The 27482-nt window shown below is 36.4% G+C and overlaps 1 protein-coding gene across 7 annotated transcripts; it reads left to right on the top strand.

Moving 5' to 3' along the window:
- On the top strand, nucleotides 1-26814 carry LOC128855184 (sodium/calcium exchanger 3-like). Of its 7 annotated transcripts, none has more exons than XM_054089891.1 (3): nucleotides 1-141; nucleotides 458-819; nucleotides 23626-26814. In XM_054089891.1, exon 3 carries the CDS (start codon nucleotides 24846-24848, stop codon nucleotides 26796-26798), a length of 1953 nt encoding a protein of 650 aa, XP_053945866.1. In that variant the 5' UTR covers nucleotides 1-141; nucleotides 458-819; nucleotides 23626-24845; the 3' UTR covers nucleotides 26799-26814. The 7 variants fall into 7 exon arrangements, with proteins under 7 accessions (XP_053945866.1, XP_053945868.1, XP_053945865.1 ...); XM_054089893.1 differs by having other exon boundaries at nucleotides 1-156; nucleotides 543-819; XM_054089890.1 differs by having other exon boundaries at nucleotides 1-156.
- The last annotated feature ends 668 nt before the right edge of the window (nucleotides 26815-27482 follow it).

The raw sequence follows: 27482 nt of genomic DNA, 5'->3' as shown, positions 1-27482 counted from the left end.
AGCGCGATTAGTTTGAGTGTGTCGCTTCGCGAGTCGCCATCGAACAATGCGTCGGCACATGTGAGCGTTTTATGGGCTAGCTGAAATCGTAAAACAAAGCCAAAAAATTAAAAATAAATATACAGAACGCGGAGTGTAACGGTTGGATTGTCTAACGTGTGTAGCTGTAAAAGCAAACTATTAGAAATGCAAGGAAAATATTGAAAAAAAAAAATATTTATATGAATATCTATAAAAAGGGAAATGAATGCATAATTATTGTTTCATAAGTGATGAATATAAATAAATAAAAAATTACGGAAATTTTAATAGATTTGTGTAACACGAAGTGCCGAGTTGAGAAATGCCTCCTGAGTTGATTGCAAATAGTTGCAGAGTCTAATTTTCGAAATTTTTTATTTTATTAATTATTAATTGAAATGGTGGTGATTTTTTATACCAACCTCCATTCTTTTAGGTCTTCCGAAATATGTAACATTTATGTGAAATTTCAATTGCTCATTTTGTTAATCGCACTAGAGTAACTTTTTTTTGCTTTAAAGAGATCGAAATTAAAAAAAATATAACTTCAGCACCGGATATCTGAAGTCTATTTACACCGCTCGGAAACTTCTCTTTGCCTCCGTTAACTAGCATAAAGGCAGCGCTGCTGGTAGCCGGCCTCACTTAAAAATCAATTGCTCCTGACTTGCAAAGCCATCTACTTACACGTCTGTGAGGAATTCGTAATGAAAGTTTTTCAATGCGAAAATTAATTATTTATATATCTTCATCACTGGCGTCGACGAGGATTGTTCACCGACGAATTGAGATTTTTGTGTGAGTGTTTTTATAAATATATTTTAATTTGCCTACTAAAATATGCAAGCAGCTACTGAATACATTGCTCTGATATAGAAGCAAACATGTCTCTAAATGATATATGTCAAAATCTGAGATTTGTATATAAAAAGCTAAATTGTGTTATTCCACTGAAAACATGGAAATTTCGCAATTATTCGCAATTAAAACGAAAACTAAAACTAAGCTTATCTGCAATCTATTTTTTTTTTATTTTTCTGAAGACAAGCTCGACTTTTACAAAAGATATTGTTTTTCTTATTAATAAATATTTGGCCGGCCTTAAAATTGTATGGAAAAAAATTATACAAGGCGTTCTTGCCTATCATATAAAGCTTTCTTTGGCCAAATTATTCAGTTAAGGCTTAAAATTTACTCAAAGGCTTCGAAATCATTAATTTCCAAGATTAAAACAAACAAAAAAACCATATCTCGAAAGCTCAGTTTTTTCTGAATTTCATATCAAAAATAAATATTTAGGTGTGACTTTCGTGTTTAGTTGGCCAACAAACAAAAACAACTCTAAGTGAGATGAGGAGGGAAAAATTGCTGCCAACTGGTGTTTTTTTTTTAATAAAACAGCTGATTTGTGAAAGTGAGAGCGGAGAATTGTTTTTGTTATTTTCACACATAAAAACGTACATTAACGCAGTTAGATTATATGGTTGCTATGAGTAGAGGCTGCCGCCGTAGCCGATTGGTTGGTGCGTGACTAGCATTCGGGGGTGAGTAGGTTTGAAACTCTGTGCATGAAATCGCAAAATAGCGGTCGGCCATCAGCAGACACTGACAAAAAGCCGAGTGTATTTCTGCCACGAAAAAGCTCCTCATAAAAACTATTTGCCGTTCGGAGTCGGCTTAAAACGCGAACTCCATTTGTCGAACAGCATCATGACGCACACCACAAATAAGAGGAAGAGATCGATCAAACACCCAATAGAAGAGTATGCTCCAATTATTTTTTTTTTTATTAGTAGGCTCACGGAAAAAAGGAGAAAATGGATGAAAAAAGACGAAATACGTGAGGTGGGTCATATCTATTCCTACCATATCCGCAAGCGTAGAAAGAAGTGAGCGAAGATGCGTGAATCTTAGTGTCGCGAAAGCAGCACAGCTTACGAGAAAGTGCTGAGATGATTCCATTTCATCCTCACGACAGCTGCAGCAAAATGGACTCAAAGCAGTTCCGAGTCTCACAGCATGAATGCCTAGTGGACAGTGTCGGCAAGAGCACCCAAAAATATAAGGAGCTGCAGTTATGTTTGCTGTAGGAGCAAGGTGACATTTCACACTAAAAAAATAATTTTGCTGTATTTTGTTTGTTCTATTCAGTTGAGAGTTACAGAGTGTTAACAATAGATGTCAACAAAGAGAAATTTAGTACATTTTACAGTTTTTCTTTGATAACGGTGAATAAAGGTGATAAATGTTGAATGATGTTTATGGTGTCAATGCTGTAACGGCTAACCACGTGCAATTTTGTTTTCGTCGATTCGGTTCAGGCATTTTTGATGCTAAAGAAAATGCCGATAATGTCGATAATAATGGGAGTTGACCGACATGTAGTAGTCATAGCATCGTCCAGAAGCTAAAGATCGACCATAAAACAGTTTTAAACCATTTACGTAAAGGACCGCCTCCGAACAGCAGATGGTTTTTTATGAAGAGCTTTTTTATGGCAGAAATATATTCGGAGATTTGTCATTACCCGCCGAGGGGTAATCACCCACCAACCCAATCCGCTGCGGTGACTACTTAATCAATACTTATCGATATACGTGTACATACATACATAATTATGTAGAAGAGTCATTGAAAATTTACCTCAACGAACGATTGAAATGTGTGTAGATTAGATTTTTTTTTTTAGATATTAGGAAGGGTTTCTAAAAGATATAAGTACGTGTATACAAAGACTATACATACATATATACAGAAATACATGCATACATAAATATGTACTTAGTAGGTGTGTGAGCGACAATTTTAATTTGTTCAACCGCTTAACATTCCACATCGCTATGTTATATTACACTTAATCAAATCTGTCATATTTATAGCCTACGTGATTGTCAGAGAATTCTTTAATTACATTAGTCAGAATTAAATATTATCCACCCAGTTACGATACTATACTAAGCATGAAATTAATTTTATTAATGCGTATGTGCCTACACCTGTGTTGATAATAATACCAGCGCGACAGAGTGCAAGTTTTGGACTATCAATGTATTTTTGTACTAATTTTTTTTTTTTTTTTTTTTTTTTTTGTTTGAATATATTTCATACTACCACAAAATCCATATAACTCACGATTTGAAAATTAGTACAAAACTTGAAAAAATTTAATAAATATTCATCAAAATTTCGCTTTGTCATATGGGAATGCAGTAGCCTATTTAAATTTGGTATAATTATGGGCACTTTTCGAGGGGCTCAAAATTCATGTTGGCTTTGATACATTTTTTGTTAACGGTGTTTCGCATTTTCTGCCATATAACAAGTGCTCGAAATTTTTTTATGTTAGGAAAATGCACAAAGTCGCCTGCAAAAAAAAAACCAAAACAAAAACAAATTGTCTAATTGCATATCTAGAAGTTTTTAAAGATGTCTCCTAAAAGCATTATATTACAATATAAATTTTGATAAAATTTTGTTAAATTTTATACAAAGTTTCTAACTTTGAGTTACATGGTTTTTGTTGTAATATGACCTATATTTTTATAAAAATCAAAAAAAAAGAAAAAAAATATATACAAATTACAAAATGTAATTAATAAAAATAAATAAAAAATAAATAAAAAAATTAAAATAAATAAATAGTCTTAACTTTCCAACAAGCCGCACTGTTATTATTCTGAGCACAGATGTGCACACATGAATATCAAGCAGGGAAAAATATAAACCAGTTGCAAACTGGTGAGCTTCCTTTGAAATTTGAATCATGACTGGTCTGTATACTTTATCTTGCATCTCATTTTCGGCCGCCCAACCGCAGTCAATGAGAAGCCTCCGATTATATTTCAGCCATAAAAAGGACCTCATAAAAAGCCATCTGCCGTTCAACGGCAGTGTAAAACTGGCCGAACTCTCAATATAGCGTGTAAGCGCCATTTATATACACATATTATTTATATTATATAAATATATATATATATATATATAATTGGCGCGTACACCCTCTTTGGGTGTTTGGCCGAGCTCCTCCTCCTATTTGTGGTGTGCGTCTTGATGTTGTTCCACAAATGGAGGGACCTACAGTTTCAAGCCGACTCCGAACGGCAGATATGTTTATGAAAAGCTTTTTCATGGCAGAAATACAACTCGGAGGTTTGCCATTGCCTGCCGAGGGGCGACCACTATTAGAAAAATGTTTTTTTTTGGTTTTTTTTTTTTCACCGAGATTCGAACTAACGTTCTCTCTGTGAATTCCAAAAGGTAGTCACTCACCAACCCATTCGGCTACGACGACCGCCATTGAATTTACTCTCATAAAATAACGTTGCTCCAGAAATCAAATGGCTTATTTTTATATTCATTTGCGAACTCCATTCTCCTATTTTTATTGACTTTGCTGAGAGTGGTTTCCGTTGAGCCATACGCGAGCTATACCTGGCACGTTTCAAATCCCCACAAAGTGTATTCGGATTGACTTCTTTATTAATCTCTTCACGAATTTCTGCTACCACTGGTCTTGATGTAATTTTTGGATTATTTTTTATTTTTCTTAATATATGGCGTTTGAGGGTAAATTTGCGAGGTCTTTCCGTATGAGGTCGCTTCTTTAGATTTGTTTCGCCTTCAAAACGCTTTGCTAAGCTATAAACAGTAAAACGACTCCTATTCACCATTTACCGATTTTTGCACATAGTTGGCCCTCATTTGCATTTGCAAAATTATTTTTCTTTCAGCTTCAGTTGGACCTGCTTGTTCGTGATCCGATTTTAGTCGCTTTAACCCCTTAAACGGAAATGAGTTAGATGAGTTTAGCTCATCATAAACTTTCCTGAACAAACTGGCAATGACGAGCTGGACTCGCCAGAAATTATTGAGGTTTGATGCCTTTTAAGAGAGTAATATCTGGAAGTCATATCGAGTTTATTGCTTTGATATACTTGTGTGCATGCTTCTAGTTACTATTAGAATGTAATTTGTATAAATCTATGCAGCCATTATCGCTGTCTGAAAATAAATTGTCGTTCAAGGGGTGAATAACATATTTCACTTGCTGTTGTGCCTTATTAAAGTTTATTATTTATTTTTTATGACTTTTAGTTTTATAAAAATCCGAGTCAAGTTGATAATGAATGTAAGGTGTTAGTTTGAGTAAAAATTGCGGGCAGGTATATGCTTCAACTTATGAAAATTTGGTTTTTTCGGCTCTAAGTCCAGATTTTGAGGGTCAATTTAAAATTCTGATTGCGCAGTTTTTTCTCCCTGAAATCGCTTACAAATCTCGGAAAAAGTATGAAAATTCTACCATTTTTTATTGTCATACAGTGTTGTTGTTTATGTAGTCACATTAAGTAAGTGTTTTTTTCGAGAGATTTAGCAAGAAAACAGGTTTACATACACGCAGAGAAGAAGTATTGGATTCATTTGTCTTGGAATATTTTATCTTGGAAAATTTTAATTAGACAAAAACTTGCTACCTCGCTTTGTGTTACGCTTTATGAAAAACACTTGCGAGTTCAGTTGATTTATAAAATATATTTGCCTCAAAACACAGGCAACACAGGCTTGTGAACTATAAGCTGCACAGCTGCAGCATTCAAACAACCAAGCAATGGAACGTTTGAAGGTCAAAATACAGATTTGAAGCACTTAAAGTCATTTTTGGTTTTTTGTTATTTAATAAAAAAGTTATTCAAAAACCAAATTGGATGATTATTCTGGGGCCACCTTGTAAATTCTGTACTGGTACTTGTGGTGAAATAGAAATTTATCGCACTAATTCTGATTTCTCTACTGGGTATGTCTGCGACATTGTGAGATGGCTGCCAATAGTACATGCGCTGGCACAGCGGAAGAACCAATAAAGCAGATATGAAAGCATGGCGCGCTTTAGTAAATACATTTCTTAGATGGAAATTTTAAATACCATTTATGAAGTTGAAATTTTGATGTCATCAGACAACCGAAAATAATAATTATAAACCCAAACTGTTTGGGAGTTTCAAAGTTTTTAATTAATTTATTTACAGATTTATTTATTTATTTAACTTACAATCGAGAAATACTTAGGGTAATAATAATTTTTTTTTTTGATCTGTTGTTTTTTTCATACTTTGGGATCTGTAAATCAGGCTCCTAAATATGTACTTTATATGGAAGAAAATTGCCAACATCGTATGCAAAAAAATGTAAATAATCAACCTGATTTTTTAACGACTTCAAGCATAAGCTTTATTATACTATAATTGAATTGATTATTAAACCGCATACCCAGAAGTTTCCTAAAGATTCTGATTAAAAGTTGATAGTTTATGTCCCAATTATTTTAAATTAAAAAAATTGTATTTAATGATTTACTTATTTATTAAAATTATAATATACAAATACTTAGAGTAGGAATAATTAATAACTTTTTTAGTGCACTGGGATTTAAAAATATCAGGCTTCCGAGTTTGTACTTTATATCGAAGAAAATTGTCAGCGTCGTATATCAAAAACAAAATTTAAAAAATCAGTCTAAAACTTAAGCTTTATTATATTGTACAATACTAAAACTGAATTAGTTATAGAATTGCATACCCAGTTCTGATTAAGAAGTTCAAAATTTTGTAAAATTTTTTAATATTCTATGAAAGTTTTAATATACATTCATCAATATCTAAAACAGAAACCAAAAAAAAGTCAAAGAAAAAAATCTAAATATAACATTGCATGAAGTATTCTCTAATAACTAAATTTAAATAAAAACATATGGTATATGTCACTTCTAAAATTTTGTAACTAAAAATTTTGTGGGTTTCTAAAGCACATATAACTCAATAATTAACATAAGTTACATCCATCAAGCAAAACATCTCCAAATAGACTCTGTGCACATTTTCTAAATAAATATTTACCCAAATGCATTCACATGTCTGTGTATGTGTATATGCCACGTTACGAATTGCGGATGTCCAAATTTACACCACAGCAATGCCACTATTTGTTCTTCTTACTCGAGCTTTGGTGAGCAATCACATGGGGCCATATCGCTGACACCTAAAGCATGCGTTGCACACCTTGCACATTCCTCAAGCCGAGTCAACATTTATAAAGGGTGGACCAATAGCCGTTTTTTTTGTAAAGAAGAAAGTGTAATAAACTCCATATCGTACTACCCAAGAGAGGCTAATTTTCCACTCAGTGGCTAAATTTTCGCGTATGGGGAAGGAAAATCCTCACTTAATCGTCATGGAATCAACGTATCTGCAGAGAATAGCAGATTTTATCGGTTTTAAAATGGGGATATCATTCATGTATTTTTTTTTTTATAAAATGCTTCTATTAGCACCTTCACATCGACAAAGCCATGAAGTCTGATTACCATGATTATCTAATAGACATGAACTTGCCTGATTTTTAGTTTCCTCCGGTTGGTGCAATTGACTCCCTCTCAACTTTCCTGACCTTTCTTTGTGGGGGTCATAAGAGATTATTGTAATGCGGATGAGGTTCAAATGTAATTCTATACTCGTATACTACAGGCCCTCAATTAATGGCAAGGTTTACTCTCTTTAAAAGTAAAAATTGTTAAAAAATATTGAACGGTGCTTCCTTATAGCTTTTTTAAAAAGAAACTAGTTGGTGACTCACCCTTTATATAATCGCCTACATGCGTGAGGGAGTGTGCTGGCAAACTCAATTTATCAACATCCCCTGTCGTGATGCGATAGGCCATTCAATACTGAACGAAATGCAGATAAGAGGAAAACCAACAGCACTGGCAGAAACCTGGCACTAAAGGAAACCAAATCGTTCAATTGCAGGCTAAAACGTTTGGGAGTGTAACGGAAATTAAAATATTATATATGGTTTTTTGTTTTTTGTAACTTTACTCAACAGTACAAACCAAGATCGTTTATATTTTCCGAAAATCACCAATGCAAAATATTTCGCTATGAATTAAATTAAATTAATTAAATCTTACTGCCTACTATGACGCGTTTCATTACTTTTTATTATTTTTATTAAAAAACTCAAAGAATGCCCCAACGATATAACAACGGATTGCCCAGAAAAAGACATTTATAAACGAAAGTAACAACGGCTCGAGTTCGCATGATTCGACTGATTTCTAAACGAATGTGTTGTATAGTAATGAGAGTAGGTTAGGTTAGGTTGAAACGGTTGTCCACTGTGGGACACACTCAGGTTCATGGCCCATTGTGATGCCACGTGGGGAACTAGCGCTTATCTCTTCTAAAACCACTTTTCAAAAATTTAATAACAGTAAATTAAATTTATTCGGTCGCGATAGCAAACAGAAAATATGGCGCAAGGCGAATGTAGAGCTGCAACCGAAAAACCGTACCCAACTATGAAGCATGACGGAGGTTCGTTGATGGTATGGGCATGTATGTATATCTGTTGGGTCGGTGAAAGCAGCTATGGATCGGTTTGTTTCTTTTTGAAAGCGATTCTGAAAAGCAATTTGAAAGTATCAGCAAAGCAAATTGGGTCTGAGTGGCGGATGGCATTTTCAACAGGACAACTACCCAAAGCACACTTCACACATAGTAAAGGAACAAAACAACTCCCTTCGTCACCCCAATCATTGGATCTCAATTGGAACCAATTAGAACGCAGGATACGCCAAAGAACTTATAGCAACAGACAGGAATTGTTGCGCGAATATCATCCGCAACAACAAAAAAACTTTTTTTTTCATTCAACAGCGGTTAAAAGCAGTAGCAGAGGCAAAGGGAAGCCTGATACTAATACTAACTAAACCATTTTCATTTATTATAATTAGGTTTAAGTAATTTTTTCTATAGAATAAATACATATATTTTTCTGCGCTGTGAATTATTATTTTTTTTTCGTTTTTTACATAATTTCAAAATATTGAATTTTGTGAAATGCAAGTGAATATTGTCGGAATAAATATTTGTGTGTTTTTGTATTTAATTGGAGTATTCAGTTTTTTTTTTTATAAAAAAATTGATTATTTTCTGAAGGCATTATTTATGACGGGGTACGTAAAGTTTCTGTGTTACGATATGTATGACTTTTTGGTCATATACGAGATTTTCTAATATTTTTTTTTTTTAGTATCAAAAAATTAAAAAAAAATATATAGAAGATGAAGACATATTTTGTTGATAATTATAAGTTTATAATGACTCCTTCAAGGAGAATCTAATCAAAGTGATGGCAATCGAGTGACAACAACATTTTTTAAATTAGAAATGTCAAGGAAAAGAGAATAGAAAAATGAAATGAATGATAAATAGATAAAACTAGTTTGTTGCGCATTCACAACACATCAACAACTTTCCGTCACTCCGTTTTACTGGCATTTGGAAATTGAACAAGAATAAGACTACTCTAATCACACCCCTTTCTATAGATACACCTTGGACTGTTTATCTATTTAAGTGGGAAAAATTGTGAGAAAAAATATTCTAATAAATAAAAAAGAATAGAGACAAGCATAATTTCATTATTTTGTTCAATGATTTCGATTCGTAATGAACGGAATTAAATAAGTTGGTTTTGGTCAAATTTTTCGGCATGTTATCTTTGCGAATGATGCAGAAAAATTCGTCAATGTAAGTTTCCAATAGTTGTAACGACTGCGCTTCGCAGGTGATGGTTATTTCTTTTCCCATCTTCATCTGATATTTTTTAACTTTTTCCTAGCGTAAATGGACCACATTTTGAGGTGAAGTCAATAAGGTGGTTTTCAAAAGCTCTCAACTGCAGTTGGATGCATTGGCCGGAATATTTAGCATATCAAAGAAGCTAATTTCTTTTAATACTCGGCCGATGGATTCACCAGATGTGCTTGGTATTGTTGATGTGCTAGCTATTGGATCATAATGACAAACTTTCAAATGTTTAACAAATGATGTGAAAAACGAAAATTTTGTTTCATTTTGACTGCAGTCAAATTTGACGTGACAAGCAATCACGCACTTTTTTTGGCTTGTGATCCCCTATTCTCAACATTTCCATAATAGTCTCCGCATCAGCGAAACAACGAGCAACGATTATAACAACTTTATGGATGTCGAAAGGTTATTCACCGCTAATTATTTATTATCTCTTCATCTTTCGGATTGGCTTCAAAAATGGTTGAAAATGTCGCAAATTCGCACAAAAAAACTTTTCTGAAGAGATACGGTGTGTCTCGTTAATCTTTTCATATGAAAAAATTTGTCAAGAAAACATGTTTGAAGTAGATGTCGAAAGTAATGCGCCTATTTATTTATTTATTTTTTTTTTTTTTGTGTAGCAAAACAAACTTATTCTATTTGTCCGCTATTTACGGAGAAAAAAATTTGGAAAAAAATCAGTTAAACAAAAATATTATTGGGAGGTTGAATTAATTTTAAAGGTTTTTTTCGAAGATTTGGGGCTTTATTGTGAAAAAACGGTACAAAATATTTTATTCGAAGTATTGGCCATCGCTAGCTACAACTTTCGCCCATCTTTCGGGCGTTTTTTGCGTTTTGGGTTATCGTAGTGGATCCATTTTTCGTCGCCAGTCACCACCCGATGCAAAAAACCCTTCCGATTTTGTCGCTCGATCAGCAATTCGCACGTAAAAAGTCGCCGTTCGACGTCGCGCAGCTTCAACTCGTACGGGACCCAATGTCCTTGCTTTTGGATCATTCCCATCGCTTTTAGACGCTTGCAAACGGTTGATTTATCAACGCCCAATGATTCAGCAAGCTCTTCTTGGGTTTGGCACGAGTCCTCGTTTACCAATTCCCCCAATTCCGCGTCCTCGAACTTTTTGGGCTGACCAAGACGCTCCTTGTCTTCGGTGTGAAAATCACCACTTTTGAATCGTCGAAACCAGTACTCACATGTTGAAATCGACGGAGTATGGTCTGGGTAGGCCTCCTGCAGCAATTCACGGGCTTGGGCTGTATTTTTTTTTCAAATTGAAGCAGAAAAGCAAAGCTTCCCGCAAATTGCGTTTCGACGGCACGAAAGTTGACATACTCGGAGCACGAAAACACTGCGTTGTTTATACTTCAGCGAAATGACAGATACTGATAAACAAAGCCTAGGGATGAGGCTTTGTCATGAATATATATTCAGTATTGCCAACGCGATACAGTGATAAATAGCGCCATCTGTGTGTCGCCTTTAAAACTAATTCAACCTCCCAATATAATATATTCGGCACTGCCTCAAAATTCGTTTCACATTTCAACAAAATAAATGATCAATTAAATGTACATGACTAGTTTTATGTTAACATTTGGTGTGACCACCTGCAGCATCTATTACCCATTGTAACCTCCTGGGCATTAAAGAGATTAGTTTTTTAGGACATATTCCTATGGAATTTTTCCCCATTCCACTTAGACGCACCGTATCAAGTTGTTTTTGTTTGTAGGACACCTTTTCGTCACTTTTTTTACTAATGCGACAGTAAATAAATTTTTAATTGGGTTGATATCTAGGCTTTACATAGGAATATCTAGCACTCTTGAGCAATTATGTAGCAACCAAGACTTGCATATGTGCATAAGACCTGTGCTTGGCATCATTACCTGCGTTTAATTTCAATCACAATTTTTTTGGATTTTCTGGATCAGTGAGTACAAATTTTTTCACACTTCGTTTCAAATTGCTTCCAAATTTCACTGCTCGATCTATCGAGATTATATAACACTTTTTTATCTCATCAAAAACATTAACAAAACAAGGGTATGCTAACATTCCACTGTGTGCAGAACGTGAGTTAGACCATTATGAAGTACTTTGTCAATGTAATGCGATAGTAATGACTTTTTTCTTACACTTCTTGCTGAAAATTTAAGTTTTAAGAAAACTGTTTGGTCTGCTTCGTGACCTACCACTGGAGTGCTTGAGTTATAGCCGATGTACGTTTTCTAGGCGATTTACAATATTGTACACTGTTCTTGCATTAATCGAAAACATTTCAGCCATATGTTTTGCTGATTTAGCTACCTGACCCATCAACTCTAAATACATCAGCTACCAAAAATATACGATTGTTTATGTTTCTTCGAGTTGTGAAAACAATTAGGAGACAACATAAAATATGACGCATTTTGGTGTTTTTTGTTCTTTTTTCATATTCGGCATTGAAATAACTATTTTTGTTTACAGGATCAAATAGAAGGCGTTAGCAAAGTGTTCTGCTACAAAAACAGGAGTTCAAAGTTATATGATATATTAGAAGCTACCAAGAAAATAATGAATCTATAGACGATTTTGGCAGAATCAGCAGATGGACAGACATAGCAGGAGTTATGAGTCGTGTTGTTTACGAAAAAACTAAGAATGTGTTAGTGATTTCGGCTGGCGAATTCTCCCATGACGTGGCAGCCGAAGCTCCCCCTACAAGCCTAGTAACCTACGAGGGGTGCCTTTTATATGTCGGGATTAGAGAACAAAAACAAATTTTAATCATCGAAAATCACTTTATTGTTTTTCAAAATATTCTCCATGAAGATCCGATGTGTGAGATCTCGCATTGTCCTGAAGAGTGATCCGTCTTTGGCGATTGGTTTTCCTAATTTCTTGAAAGACAGCAAACAAATGGTTGTGTACCACTCAGAATTTACTATTCTGCGTTGTTCTAGTAGTACGGTTGCGAAATGTCCACTTTTTCCGAAAAAACAGGCGACTATTTGCTTGGAAGTGCTTCGTGCGCGAACAACTTTTGTTGGATTTGGCTCATCTTGAAACACCCATACAGTCGACTGCTGTTTACTTTCGGGCTCATACGCGTAAATCCATGATTCATCACCTGTCACGATGTCATAGACGTGTTTCGAAGCCCCGCGATCGAATTTTTTGAGCATTTCCTTCGACCAATCGACACGAGCCTTTTTTTGAGCGATTGACAAATTGTGTGGGATCCAACGCGAACAAATTTTTTTGACAGTCAAATGTTTATGCAATATTGAATGTATGCTGGTCCCACTAATGCCTAAGATTATCTCAATCTCACCATAGGTCACATGACGATCTTGCAATATCAGTTCGCGCACAGCATCAATGGTTTTCGGAACAACAACTGATTTTGGACGACCTTCACGAAATTCGTCTTGGAGAGAACTACGACCACGATTGAATTCACCATACCATCGATAAACACTGGTCCTTGATGGAGCTTCATCGCCAAAAAATGAATTAAGTTCATCCATGCAATGTTGCTGAGTTACTCCACGACGAAGTTGTAAAAAATAGTCGCACGAAAATGTTCACGATTTAATTCCATTTTTGGACCGAGATGAATCTTTTAAGTTACTGTAAACAACACAAATAGCGCTGGTATTTCAAAACGTTCTGAGTACGTAAAAGCCAAAAAATGTCAAACTTTGCTATACAGCTGTCAGTTGCCGGATTGCAACACCAGGGTTGCCAAGTCTCGAAATATAAAAGGCACCCCTCGTATCATCCTTGCGTATAAAGCGTGTTCATGCGAGGATAATAGATTCTGTATTATCTCTACCGTGCGTCGAGTGAAACAAATTTCACGGAAGGTTACAGCTGTGAATATATTGCCAAATGAAGTTTTTGACGCATTTTGCAAAACCCCTTCCCGAAATATCGGGGCTCCTCCTAACACAGAGTGTCTTAATTTCAATATAGATATAAAACGTTGAATATTTATATTATTACAAAATCTAAAAACATTTTAAATGTAGTCCCGAAATATTGGGATTCCTCCCAGCATAGAGTTCCTTAATTTCGATAAAAAATTAAAAAGTTGAATATTTATTGAAAATTAAAAAGTTGAATATTTATTATAAAAACTAGAGTAATTGTATATGTAATCTCGAGATATGGGGGCTCATTCCAGCATACAGTTTGCTCATTTCAAAACAAGAATTGAAAAGCTCAATGTTTTTTATTAAAACTAAAAATATATTAAATGATTTTAAAGTTGAACATTTGTTATAAAAACTAGTGACATTTTAGATGTAATCCTGATATATTGGGACTCCTATTAATGCAAAGTTTCTTATTTTAAATAAAACATAAATAAAAAGTTAAAAAATGTATTATAAAACCTAGAAACATTTTAAATGTAATCCCGACAGAGTGTCATAATTTCAATAAAAAATTTAATATCATATATATTTATTATAAAAACTATAAACATTTTAGATGTAATTCCAAAATTCGTGATTTCTCCCAACAAATAATTTCTTAGTCTCAGTTTAGAAATAAAAAGTTTAATATTTATTCCAAAAACTAGTGCCATTTTAAATGTAACCCTAAAAAGCGGGATTTATCCGAGCACAGAGTTTCGCAAATGCAATAGAAAATTATATAAATTTCAATATTTAAAATCCAATATTTCAGGATATTTTAACAATAGTACTTAAATATTCTAAAAATAGTCCTGAAATATTTAATCTCGCTGCTGGACAAGAATTTTTAATTTCAATGAAAAATAAATAAAGCATCAATAAGCATTTCAATAAAAAATTGATGATCCTAATGAATTTTATTCAAAATATCCTGATATGTGTGTTTATTTATTAGTCTATAATTTCGTCTATAAATTCATAAATTATTCCCACAGACTATTAAAGCAATTTACAAAATTAAATGTAATCAAGATAGTAACCACAAATTCAAAGTTGCTGATTGAAAAATCAATAGTTTTAAAGCTTTGAATACTATCAAGGTCTGTTAAAGCTTGTGTGGGCGAAGCATTTAAAGCACAAACGGTTTTTACGAAGCTAATAAGAAAAGATACAAAGCCATGAAAAACCCTTGAAGTTAATAAGTTGAAGGAAAGGCCCAGTGTATAGCCTTTGACGGGATATACAATATATCACCCCATACACACCATTTTAATTGCTTCCCAAATAGTGAAAATTTACTTCACTTCTGGTCGAAATATGTGTGTATATATACAATAGCATAAGGTGTGAAACAGAAATCCATCTAGCTAGTTCGAGTTTCCTGCACGGCTGGCAGCCAGCTTAGTCATCGCCACAGCTTATTTGGCATATTGATAGAATCATTATCGCAATATAACCGCAAATGTATAAACACAAAAGCCCGTCTAAGAAGAGTGCCAGCGGAGACAAAAAAAATCATTTAGATATGTAAACAAGAGAATTTATGTGCTCGTAGCTAAATTTAGTAAGCCGCCCAGTGTATCATCGGTAGAAAAGTTTTGTATTTGCACTTACAGTGGGCTGCAAAATTACTTGGAACGGTAAAAAAAAAGTGTTTGTTTAATCAAATATTCACGATTTTTTTATCAAATAAAGCTTTCCTTATTTCCATAAATTCCAAGAGATTTACAGAATATACAGTTTGCTATGGAAATTTTAATTATTTAGTATCAATCAATGCCTTATAACATTTCCTTTCGCCTCTATGATTCTAGTGAAAATCCATTTTAGCAACATTGTCGCCTTTTCTACGAATGTCATCTCCTTCAATGTCGTCTTCTCTTCTGTCCTTTTCGGGCAAGATTGATCGGGCAGAAGTTCTGAATTGGAGACTATTATTGGGAAAAAAATGCGGCACATACTCATAAGACATTTGTTGATAAAAATTTGAAGGCGCCAGCTTATGTGCTCAGAGATTAACTAGGTCTCAGATACATGTAGGATGTCCGACTTTAAAATCTTTACTTTACTTGCTAACGCTTGGCGAATCGAAGACGTATATTTTTATGAAGCTAGGGTCTCAGTGTTTTTTTGTTGGAGGTGAAAGTAATGTTTCGAAAATTTATCAGGCAACAATAAAATTTCATAAGTGGGAGAATTAAATGAATCTGCTCCTGCATTTCCAAATGTGCATCGATAACATCGCTGACTATGACAATACTGAAAGCTAGAACGGCATTGTTTTTGTAGTTGTTTGCCAACCAAAGTTGCCCTTTGTATTGGCATCGTCCATTGTTTTACTTAGCTTACCACCCAAACTCTTTCAGCGGCACCCTGTACATGTTCTCTAATGCTATGCTTTTGTTTATATTGCACGAGTATTTATTACATTTTTACTTTACTCTATTTTGGCGTTAAATAGGCGGTTGGTTGGACTCGTGGCAGTCGATCTGCCGATACACATTTTGTAGCTCTTAGTTATATATGTATGTATGTATGTGTGTACAGATGAAGATACAAATATTTAGCAATATACATATACATATACATATATATATATATACATTCTTTGAGTTAGCTCATAATTGTGATATGTAAACAATAAAATTACAAGTGGTTTTAGTTTCAATTTCATGCCTATACGAATTCCATTTGTTTGCAGTTTTTTTATCGTTTCTTTTTTAATTTTTGTTTAGATTTTCATTGTAATACAATAATTAAGTAATCATAATTGATGCTCTTGAGTTGCAATCATTATAAGGAGAGAATGTGGCATAGGCCGGAAACTAGAATCGATTTGTGTGCGAATAAACGGCTATGTGACCCCCATAATGACTTTTGTAGAAGTTGGCATACGTTCTTTCCCTGTACTATGTAAGTAGGCGAACTAATAGAGGCAGCGAGAAACCGACACAAACTTAATGATGTCATTAATGATATGACCTGAAAACTGTCCGGCTAAGATCAAAATAAAATTGGTATATAATTGCCAATTTCCAGCATGGATACGTAGGCCCAGAAGAAGAAAAAGAATTGTATTTAGTTAGACGGAAAGCAAATATCTGCGAGTTGTTGAGTTACGTATAAACTCTCAAAATTTAATGCAAAACTATTTAAAGAGAAAATTTAAAATTTAAAACAATCTGCTCTAAAATTTAGTAATTGTAAATTTTCAATAGCTACGAAAATTTCAGTCGAATTTGAAATGTACTGAAAATACAAGAAGGATTGCAAAAAGTCGTATTTCGATCCGCCAAGAGATGACTTATTTGCCGTCTAAACTTATTCATATACGGAGTATGTAAATCTTAACCACGGGTCATGGATTACAATCTTTGGTCATCTGAAGCAAAATTGTAAAAGAAACTTTGGCTGCCACGTTTTCGAGGATTCGACAGCAGAATTCTGTCCGCTCTGGTCACACGTATTTTTATGCTCGCCCTATCAATCGTTGAGCTGAGAGCCTGTTAATGATGTTGACCGCACCTCTTGAATACTTTTCAGCATTTATCTTAACTTCTCTTCTTCTTAATTGGCGCGATAACCGCTTATGTGATTTTGGCCGAGTTTAACAAAGCGCGCCAGTCGTTTCTTTCTCGTGCTAACCGGCGCCAATTGGACACACCAAGTGAGGACAAGTCCTTCTCCACCTGATCATTCCAACGCAGACGAGGCCGCCCTCTTCCTCTGCTACCACCAGCTGGTACCGCATCGAATACTTTCAAAGCCGGAGCGTTTGTATCCATTCGGACGACATGACCCAGCCAACGTAGCCGCTGGATCTTTATTCGCTGCGCTATGTCTATGTCGTCGTAAAGCTCATAGAGCTCATAGTTCCATCGCCTACAATATTCGCCGTTGCCAATGTGCAAAGGCCCAAAAGTCTTGCGCAGAATCTTTCTCTCAAATACTCGCGTCGCTTCATCGGATGTTGTCATCGTCCACGCTTCTGCGCCATACGTTAGGACGGGCATGATGAGAGTCTTGTAGAGTGTTAATTTTGTTCGTTGAGAGACGACTTTATTACTCATTTCCCTACTTAGTCTAAAGTAGCACTTGTTGGCAAGAGAGATTCTACGTTGGATTTCCAGGCGGACATTGTTATCGGTGTTAATGCTGATTCCTAAATATACGAAGTCCTTTACAACCTCGAAATCATAACTGTCAACAGTGACGTGGGTGCCGATACGCTCCGACTGTTTGTTTGATGACAAGAGGTACTTCGTTTTGTCGTCGTTCACCACCGGACCCATTCGCTTTGCCTCTATATCCAGTTTGGAGAAGGCAGAACAGAACCGGTTGTTAAGGCCGATGATGTCAATATCTTCGGCATACGCCAGCAATTGTACGCTATTATAAAATATTGTGCCTGAGCGATTAAGTTCTGCGGCTCGTACGATCCTCCCCAACATCAGGTTAAAGAAGTCACACGACAGCGAGTCAACCTGTCTGAAACCTCGTTTGGTATCAAACGGCTCGGAGAAGTCCTTCCCAATTCTGACGGCGCTGCTGGTGCTGAGCAACGTCATATTGCATAGCCGTATTACTTTTGCGGGGATACCAAATTCAGACATCACGGCATACAGGAAACTCCTTTCCGTACTGTCGAATGCAGCTTTGACATCGACAAAAAGATGGTGTTTGGCGATTCTCCTTTCGTGGGTCTTTTCCAAGATTTGGCGTATTGTGAATATATGGTCGATGGTAGAATTTCCAGGTTTAAAGCCACACTGATAAGGTCCAATCAGTTGGTTGACGGTGGGTTTCAGCCTTTCACACAATACACTCGCTAGAACCTTATAGGCGATATTTAGAAGACTAGTCCCCCGGTAATTGGCACAGGTTGCAGCATCACCCTTCTTATGGATTGGGCAGAGCACACTTAAAGTCCAATCGGCAGGCATGCTTTCATCCGACCATATTTTGCATAGAAGCTGATGCATGCACCTTAACAGCTCCTCGCCGCCATGTTTGAATAGCTCAGCCGGCAGTCCGTCGGCGCCCGCGGCTTTGTTGTTCTTTAGTCGCGTTATCGCTATTCTCATCTTGTCATGGTCGCGTAGCGGAACGATAATTCCGTTGGCGACGACTGGAGTATCGGGATCTTCACATTCTCTGTGACATGCGCATCTATCACTATTTAATAGGTTCGGGAAGTGTTCCCTCGATTATTTAAGATTGCTCTGTACGTCCGTCACCAGATCGCCGCCTTTATTCTTACAGGAAAACGCCCGGTCTTGAAACCTTCTGTAAGCCGCCGAACTTTCTGGTAGAATTTTCGGGCGTTGTTCCTATTGGCCAGCATCTCAGGCTCCTCGCACTCACGTAGGCAGCATCTTTCCTTTCTGCGGCAGCATGACATTCCTCGTTATAGCAACTGTTTTTTCGGGCTCGCCGGAATCCGACTTCTTCTTCGGCAGCGGTACTTATCTTAACCACCTAGTACAAAAAACGTTTTCCAAAAAAATGTACTCTCTGGTGACGCTACGATCGAGAGGTTAAAAAAAATTGTATTCATTGGTCGATTGGATTCATGTTATGAATAAATACATATGTACATTTAGTTGGTACTGTAGTAAAGATATTCCAAAAAACTTATTTATATTCCAATTTGAGGCATATTCAAAAAAAAAGCGGAAAATTGCGCCGCTAACTGCCGCAGTGCTCAAGAAACAAGGTAGCGCACAACTTATTACCCTATCGGCAGATTTCTAATTTTTGCAAATGGCGTCATACGACAATCTTACTTGACACTTGTGAACGAGACCACTGCAGTACACAATACAAACAGACAAGCAAAGGAGCAGGTAAAGGTCAAAATAAAGATTTCCATCATTCAAAATCTCGTTTTCTTTATTTATTACAAAAGTTGTTCAAAAATAATGCTGGATGTTTAATTTATAGAATTTGTATTTAAATATATATTTCAAGGCATGGTTTAACAATACTCTACAGGTTAAAATAAATATACATCAAATTACGAACATACAACTCTTTTTTAAACTTCGAGCAACTAGAGAAAAATAACTCGATTTTTTACTTAATACATATAAAACTTAAATTAATTTAATATTCTAGTAGTTGCCTCATTCTGAGCAAGTCTTGTGTTGTAAAATTCTATGAAGAACATATCAAATGACGTAAAGTTTTCACTGGAATGTTGAGTTCTATGAGAACAGAGAAGAACCATCAATAACAGCCCTGACATAGTTATTATATCACCAAACGAATTTAAACTCATGAAATATCATATAATAGGGTATAACTGCTCATCTGAGTTATGTCGCACAAAAGCGCAAAACTACGAATACTTTCCCTTCAAGTACCCAGAGAGCCCACGAAAAAGTGTAATAAATTGAATTGAGATGCATCGATAGTTTCAATGGCTAGTGTGATCAGTTTTGTAATATAATTACTTTAAATAAATAATTGATTCACAATAAATATGAGGGAAATACAGGATGTTAACTTATGCTAGCCACAGATAGAAAACAAAACGAAACAATCGGTTGAAACTCATTTCGCCACACGTGTGGATTTGTTGATGATTTTAGTTCTACACTGTTCGTTGCTGAGTGAACATGGAACGCGGAAAAAATTGCGTTGATATATGGTATTTATTTGTGCGTGGAAGAAGGGGGAGAAGAAGACTTTTTTCAAACTTTCTATATTACCGTTTTTGTCTGCTTCTTTATATTTCCCTAATACAATTGGCAGGGATTTTAATTTTACATTTCTGTCTTTATATTCTTCGCTCTTATTTTTCCACATTGATGGCTGGTCTTTGAGCAATTCTTTGAGTCCCTCAATAAATTATTTTATTACTGTAATTATTTACTAGAAATATTATTAATATAATAATAAAAAACATTAATTAATATAATTACGAATAGTTATATTACATTACGAAAGGCACAAATAGCTAAGACAAAAAGAAAAAAAGAGAAAAAACGTCGCCTTCGCTACTCAAACGCAGCCGATTGCAAGTGGACAAAAATGTTTGTCAATTTTCGATCGGTTTGTCAACGGGGCCACACAGGTGTCAATCTGTTGAAATTTCAACCGATTGTTTCAATTTGTTTTCCGTTTGTGGCCTGCATTAGCTAATTCATTCCGAACAAGTTAAAAAACCAACAGATTTTTGTCTCAGATTTACCAAACTGTGAATCATATCGTTCCGCCACGGAATCAATTAGGTTTTGGTAATAGGACTATGAATAAGTTCGTGCGGTTTTTTTTCGAAATTTGAAACTTTATTGACGTAAAATGGTTACAAATTTAATATTCAAAATATTGTCCATCGCTTACTACTACTTTTTCCCATCTTTCTGGCAATTCACGGATTCCCTTTGTGAAAAATTCGGTCGGTTTTGCCGCAATCCACGAATCGATCCATTTTTTGACTTCATCGTAATTACGGAAGTGCTGGTCAGCCAGGCCATGTTGCATCGATCGGAAGAGATAGTAATCGGATGGCGCAAGGTCTGGACTATACAGCGGGTGGGGTAGGACATCCCATTTGAGCGTTTCTAAGTATGTTTTGACCACTTGTGCAACATGTGGCCGAGCATTGTCATGTTGCAAAATAACTTTGTCGTGTCTATCGGCGTATTGCGGCCGTTTTTCTCGCAGTGCTCGGCTCAAACGCATCAATTGTCGTCGGTAGACATCCCCCGTAATCGTTTCATTCGGTTTCAGTAGCTCATAATACACAACACCCAGCTGGTCCCACCAGATACACAGCATAACCTTCAGGCCATGAATATTCTGCGCCGACGTCGATGTTGAAGCATGGCCAGGGTATCCATACGTTGCCCGACGTTTTGGATTGTCGTAATGGACCCACTTTTCATCGCCAGTCACAATTCGATGCAAAAAACCCTTTCTTTTGTGCCGTTGAAGCAGTTGTTCGCATGCCATAAAACGGCGTTCAACGTCTCTTGGCTTCAATTCATACGGCACCCAATGGCCTACCTTTCGGATCATTCCCATGGCTTTTAAACGTTTGGAAATGGTTGATTGATCAACTCCCAAAGTTTTTGCAACCTCTTCTTGCGTTTGAGCCGGATCTTGATCGAGCAATTCCTCCAATTCGGTATCCATGAACTTTGGCGGCGCACCCTCGCGTTCTTCGTCTTCCAAGCCAAAATCACCACTTTTAAAGCGTGCAAACCACTTCTGGCACGTTCGCTCAGATAGAGCATGCTCACCATAAACTTCCACCAAGATACGATGACTTTCGGCTGCTTTTTTCTTCATATTAAAATAATGAAGAAGAATTCCCCGCAAAAACACATTATTTGGCACGAAATTCGACATTTTCAAGTGTGGTAAAAATATTGTTGTTTACGCTTCAAATAAAAAACTTATACTGACGTTTGTGCCTTACGACAGTAGCTCTCCAATGAATGTTTGGAAATGTGGATCGATGGAATAATAATCAAGTTACGCCATCTGTTGTAAAACCGCACGAACTTATAAATAGACCTATTAGATGGAAACTAGATGTGAATAAGTTGCCAAAGCTCGCCACAATTACTTGGACTCTTTCCTCTCATTGACGGTTTTACTGTATTTTACAGATTTTTGATCGAATTTAAGCCCGGAGATTGTAAGGGCCACTTCATTATATTAATCACGTTGACCTTTTTTACACTTAGTGGCATATTATCTTCAACGTACAGCAGTATACTCGTACTATCTTGAAGAATTACAGCATAATCGATTGCCCCGAATTTGATGAAGCGGCCTCACACCATAATATGAAGATGAACCCCAGGTCTTAATGTTCCCGCCACCATGTTTAATAGTATTTATATTTGGGGGTTGTATATAGTATATGTATTTGGGGTTGTAGACTGCATGTGGCGGTTTTCTTACGTAATGAACACCTCGGTTTCGATTGAACAAATTTATTTTTGTGTCATTAGATTGAAACATGTTACGCCATTTCTCTTTGTACCAACACACAAGTTCTCTGGGGAACCCATTTAACTGCGTTTTTAACCATAATTTTTGATTTTTTTTAAGTAATTCCGCCAAACCGAAGCAAAACAAAAGCCCAATGGTGCAGTCAGACAAGGAATGGTTTATCAATTCTTACTTTCTTCGTAAATTTGACCGCAGTAGGCTAAGAAACCATCTATTTTTTATATACTGACTATTTATGCAATCACATTCAGATTAAATTTAAAATATTTCATCGGAAGAAAGTAGGTTTCCATAAACTAGGCTTGAATTCTAATTGTTTAGGGATATACTAAGAGAAATTTTTATTAAACAAAAATTTGTTTGCATTGAGCTTTGGAAGAAAGTGACTTTACATAGACAAGTGAAAAAAGGAAAGTGTGAAATCTTGTTGTTCAGTTGTTGTTATTAATTATATATGTATATAGTTTACTTAAACTTATACTTATTTATAATATATTTTCTTATAAAGTATTTAAATACTGATTTCACGGAAGCGATATTATATAAACGAGCTTCAAACTTAAACTTAAACTCCTCGGTTTTTCTTCGGTCAGACGCTTCATCTAGATCGTTCAGCAGGGTGACCGTACGTTAAGTAAGCAGTGTCGCATTTGAAGGTAGTTAGTAGTTCTGTCCACTTCTTGTTCTTCTTCCGTTTGGCCCTCCTACATACGGGATATGCAAAGTGGAGCAAAATTAAACACCCCATCGGGACAATTATAATTCAATCCGCTTAAAAATTTGCATCACTCTTTTTATTTTTTACTTAGTAAAAAAGTCATTCAAAAATGAATGGTTGATCAATTGTGCGCCACCTTGTATGTATACACAAATGTAGTTAATTTTTGTTAAACAGAAATGGTTCTGGTGCAGGTTGTGCTATACTATTTAAAAAACCTTTTGTGAGTTGTGACGCCGGTAATCTCAATTCAATTAATAAACATCAACACACAATCTGAGTTATTTTTAAAATAAATATTGTTACTAATTATTTAAAAAATTATTTAAAAAATCGTCTACTTCTTTCTTTTAGAACGCCACAAACCAAGCTTCCAACTGCAACTCTCAACTACGATGTTTCCTTGAATTGTGCCATTTCTCCAAAATAATAAAACCCCGATCGCGTAAAGAAGTAGAGAACAAATGTTATAAAAATTGAGCGAATGTAATAAATCGTGTAAACCAGTCTAAGATCGAATCCTGTCCGCAAAAAAAAAATCATTTTTGTTCCAAATTCTATTCAATATAAAATATTCTTTCCATTTTATCAAATCATCAAAAAAACGAAAAACCGTTTCACAACAACGTAACTGCATGAGAAGCAGTAGCGAAATAATTATACAAAAACATGCCGCTTCCTAGTTTAGTGCACCACAACTCGCACAGTAGAAGCTGATCAACTGCAACCGGTGAGGCGCAAACGCTTGATTAGACAACAAATTATTGTTAAGTAGCAGCACTTTTGAAAGCGAAACTCAAAAAATCAATCTATCACCATTTAATTAGTCCACTCATCTACATATATGTAAATGCATAGATAAATTCATAGTAATCAGGAATTAAGTAATTAAAAGTAATCGTCAAATTTGAGCCTAGTATGCAAAAATATGTAGAAATAGCAAAGCACGTGCTTCCTAGAGACCTCAACATTTACAGAAATTAAAAAAAAAATAATAAACACGCAACTAAAGGGCCAAAAATTCATCAAAGGGTACACTTTCATTGCTCCACTCGCAGCATTGCAATTCAATAAAAAGCTGAGGGGCATCTTAAAAGCACAGAACCGCAGCGAGTATCAAACTATATACTGCAAACAAAAACAACAGCGGATTGTAAAATATTTCGCCGTCACTTTACACTGCTTCAGCTTCCAAAGCTCAATACTAATTTAGGAGTAGCACCGCACTTATTAACTCCAGCGTTTGAGTGACAAGCAGAACACCGCATATTGTAATTACACGCCTAACCGCACTCACACATACTCACACACTTGCGAACGCCCGTAATAACCGTCCAACTTACGAGCCACACCAGAGCTAACAAAATAAACGGTAAGGAAAGAGCACAATCCATACGCGTCCAGCAAAAACGCCGGCGGCTTAGTTGGTGTTGTTGCCACAACTGCAAAAGACTTACGAATTACTTTACTTTAAAGAGCGCTGCTCTAGGCCGCTTAGCAAAGTCCGCCATCGCATAAAGGGCCATAAGAAGAAAACCTTACTTGCGAAAGCAACAGAGATAAGACTATTAAAGATGGGCTCCACATTTGTTAGTAGAAAACGGAGTCGCGATCGTACGCTGATCGCGATCTTCTGTCTGCTCTTGGTGTGCACAACAACGCTCAGACTTGTACAAGGCGCAGAGACGCCCAACAACGGTGCCACAAATGATTTGCTGGCCGTTGACAACAAACCAGATGATAAAGTGACTCGTAATACGGACGAAGTGGCGCTAAACTCGGACGTGAGTGCTGTTGCTGAAGCCGGCGGTGTCGGTAGTGGTGGCAGAAATACTCTGAATGATATTCAAAATGATGATGGCGGTAGCGAAGATGATGATGTTGGTAGTGTTAATGGGTCGGAGGTTACTTCAATAGAAGGTGATAATGTCACCGCCTTGCCACAGCACAGTGGTAGCTCATTGCAATGCAAAGATGGTTTGTTGCTTAAAGTTTGGATGCCAATTGACAATGTGAGTACCGGTGATCGCGTTGCGCGGGGCCTTGTGTACTTCTTAGCGATGACGTATTTGTTCATTGGCGTTTCAATTGTATCAGATCGTTTTATGGCGGCGATTGAAGTGATCACGTCCAAGGAGAAAGAGGTGGTTATCAAGAAAAAGGGCGGCGAGACACAGGTGGTCGTGGTGCGGGTCTGGAACGAGACTGTTGCTAATTTGACGCTAATGGCGTTGGGTTCCAGTGCGCCAGAGATACTTCTGTCCGTTATCGAAATGTTTCAAAAGGGGTTTGAGGCGGGCGATTTAGGTCCGGGCACAATAGTTGGATCAGCCGCTTATAATCTATTTGTTATTATCGCCATTTGTATTGCGGTTATACCGAATGGACAAGTGCGCAAAATTAAACATTTGCGGGTATTCATTGTAACAGCCGCTTGGTCGTTGTTCGCCTACGTTTGGTTATATTTGATATTGGCGCAAATTTCGCCAGGTCGCGTTGAAGTATGGGAGGGTCTATTGACATTCATATTCTTCCCCACTACCGTGCTAACAGCTTATATAGCCGACAGACGTTTGTTGATTTATAAATATCTTGACAAGAATTATCGCATGAATAAGCGGGGCGTTATTGTGAGCGCCGAGGGCGATGCCGCACTCGAGATGAATCGGCACGAAAGCATCAAGGAACTAGCAGAGAACGAAGAAATGAGGGAGTTCGAGGACGCACGACGTGAATACATTTCAACGCTGAAGGAACTGCGTAAGAAGTACCCACAAAGCGATCTGGAGCAATTAGAAATGATGGCTCAGGAGCAATTGATCAATCGGGGCCCCAAATCGCGCGCTTTCTACCGCATACAAGCCACACGTAAGATGATGGGCAGCGGCAATATAATGCGCAAAGTGCAGGAGCGTGCTCTTACCGATCTAAACGAGGTGAAAGCACAGCTGCAGCGCGTCGAAGTGGAGAGCGAAGAAGATGATACCACGGTACGCATCTGCTTCGCGCCCGGCCACTACACTGTCATGGAGAGTTGTGGTGAATTTGAGTTACGCGTCGAGCGCCGTGGTGATCTCTCCGGTTATACAACGGTTGAATATCAAACGGAAGACGGTTCCGCCGAAGCGGGTAGTGATTATATTGGTAAGAAAGGTGTTCTCACCTTTCCGCCGGGTGTTGATGAACAACGTTTTAAAATCGAAGTAATCGACGATGACGTGTTCGAACAAGATGAACATTTTTACGTGCGTTTAATTAATCCATCGGATCCGGCAATATTGGCAGTACCAAAAGTGGCCACTGTCATGATACTCGATGACGATCACGCGGGCATTTTTGCCTTTAATCAGAAGACGTATGAATTCGCGGAATCTATTGGCACATTCGACTTGAAGGTGCAGCGTTATTCGGGTGCGCGAGGCAAAGTAATAATACCATTTTGGACGGAAGATGGAACTGGCAAGGCAGGCAAGGATTACGAACCAATGCAGGGAGAGCTAGTGTTCGAAAATAACGAAACTGAGTGAGTAGAGCAAATTTCAAATACTACCATTCATTATTTTAAGAAATAGAAGGGAAATAAAACGAAGAAAAACTAAAGTAATACGTTAAAAATTCCTATATGTACTACAAAAGGATATGATATACAGAGCAGAAGATTTCAAACCAGTTTCAGTGTGAAAATCTGGTTTTAATGTTAATAATTTTATTTATAAAAAATTAAAAAATGTCTATCAAAATTCCAAACAGAATTAGAAAAGTGCGTATGTAATTTTATAGCCTATTAAGTTTTAGTATAAAAATGTGTAAGCTTGGCGTTGCTAGAAAATTCCGTTGATTTTCTATGTTGGTTTACTTGACGGTGTTGCGTATTTTCTTCTGACTCCCAACGCCGTCAGGGAAAACAACTAACAAAAATTAGCGGTAATTTTGAAAATTAGAATTAAATGGAATGGACTATATTTTTACCAAAAAAATAGTTCAAATAAATAAAATAAAACTGTTCAAAATGTTTAGATGCTATATTTTTTTTGCGGGCTGTGTATGATACCGCTATATCACATTTAAGGTAAGTGGTGAGGTTCAACACCACAAAATACTTACAAATAGGAGCAACGTTCGTAAAATATTCGGGCACACATACTGTCACTTGGTAACCACACCTCATCGAAAACACGTATTTCTGTATCTTTGTTGTCTCCCGAACAAAT

This window comes from Anastrepha ludens, chromosome 2 (genome assembly GCF_028408465.1).
Source record: "Anastrepha ludens isolate Willacy chromosome 2, idAnaLude1.1, whole genome shotgun sequence".
NCBI classification, from domain to species: domain Eukaryota; kingdom Metazoa; phylum Arthropoda; class Insecta; order Diptera; family Tephritidae; genus Anastrepha; species Anastrepha ludens.
The sequence above is the reverse complement of the archived record's forward strand: the minus strand, read 5'-3'. Positions and strand labels throughout refer to the sequence as shown.

Bases quoted from the DNA above. Each gene is read 5' to 3' on its own strand.
- LOC128855184 (XM_054089891.1), top strand. From the start codon at position 24,846: ATGGGCTCCACATTTGTTAGTAGAAAACGGAGTCGCGATCGTACGCTG.